We start from the raw sequence: 1,416 nt of genomic DNA on the forward strand, positions 1-1,416 counted from the left end.
TGGTATATAAAGTGATTGAGTGATCATTCCTTTATTTCAGTTTGGATATCAAAACAAAATGAACTTCTTCGGCGTGCTGTTCCTTTCCGTAATTTATTTGGCACAGGTAAAAACTTTTGTTAATTATTTTTAGATAATTCACTGTGTTCTGGTATATTTGCTGTTTGCTACGAATTTATATTTAATTGTTTAAAATGTTTTCATAAATAATAAAAAACATTTCTTAATAATATAATTAGTCATTCCTTATAAAGTCATGGATTATCATAATTCTCAAATACTTTTCCTCGTAAGATTGCACGTTTTTCAAAAGGTATTTTTTAAATGATAAGTTTTAGGCGTACATATAAACTTCCCAGCTTATGGTAAGCGGTCACCACCGCCCATAGACATCGGCGCCGTAAGAAATTTTAACCATTCCGTACGTCGCCAATGATCATCAACCAATGGTATGAAGATGTTACGTCTTTGGTGCCTTTACTCAAACTGGCTTATTCATCCTTAAAACCGGAACACAAGAATATGGACTATTTAAATTATTTGACGGTAGAATATTTGATGAGTGGATGAGGGCGCTGACGGGCTTTTTTATTGTCATTTTCTGACATTTTCTATTTTTTTAATTATTCGGTAGTTATTGACGAGCATAAATCCTCAATAATAATAATGATCAAATATTAGCTGCTGGGCAAAAGTTAGTTAGTATTCTTTGGTTCAGTTAATATTCTCGTTTAAAATTACTATCAACAACGATCACATGAGAAATCTTGGTAAAACTCGTAACTGATTGATTTTGTGTATTTTTTTCCTTTTCAGAATGCCTATGGACAATGCCTTGGACCCGCTGGAACATTCCCTAATGGATATGGTGTAGGATATGGACCTGGAATCGGCATTGGACCTGGTATCGGTCCCGGTTTCGTAGGACCAGCGGGCTTTGCTCCTGGTTATCCAGGAATCGCTCCAGCTCTTGAAGTGCCTTTGGCTGTTGGTGGTTATGGCGGCTCTGGTGTTGGTGACGTTGCCGTTGCTGGTGAAATGCCAGTCGTTGGTACTACACAGGTTGCTGGACAAGTGCCGATCCTCGGTGCTGTGCGGTTCGCTGGTGATCTACCAGCTATCGGTACTGTTAGCATTGCTGGTAGTTGCGGCTGTGGTTGTGGAGCACCAGCATATTACTACTAATAAACATTTTCCAGTTTCTGAATCACTGTCAAAGTAAGACTTACTATAAAATATTGTACACTCATTGGTCGCCCATTACGTCAACAGTAGACATCGACCAATCACAGTTTAGATTAAAGTAAATTTGACATACGTCATCATTACAAAACTGGTGATAAGAATTGTAATTTATATTTGTAATAAAATAATTAGTTCATATAGTGTTACCAATATAAAGTATTTTCTATAAAA

General features: G+C 36.5%; 1 protein-coding gene across 1 annotated transcript; it reads left to right on the forward strand.

Annotated features, from left to right (window-relative positions):
- On the forward strand, positions 1-1,416 carry LOC125074363 (chorion class CA protein ERA.1-like). Its single transcript, XM_047685668.1, has 2 exons — positions 1-106; positions 817-1,416. Exons 1-2 carry the CDS (start codon positions 59-61, stop codon positions 1,183-1,185), a joined length of 417 nt encoding a protein of 138 aa, XP_047541624.1. The 5' UTR covers positions 1-58; the 3' UTR covers positions 1,186-1,416.

This window comes from Vanessa atalanta, chromosome 27 (assembly GCF_905147765.1).
Source record: "Vanessa atalanta chromosome 27, ilVanAtal1.2, whole genome shotgun sequence".
NCBI classification, from domain to species: domain Eukaryota; kingdom Metazoa; phylum Arthropoda; class Insecta; order Lepidoptera; family Nymphalidae; genus Vanessa; species Vanessa atalanta.

Bases quoted from the DNA above. Each gene is read 5' to 3' on its own strand.
- LOC125074363 (XM_047685668.1), top strand. From the start codon at position 59: ATGAACTTCTTCGGCGTGCTGTTCCTTTCCGTAATTTATTTGGCACAG. The intron at 107-816 runs GTAAAAACTTTT...TTTCCTTTTCAG, and splicing joins CCGTAATTTATTTGGCACAG to AATGCCTATGGACAATGCCT.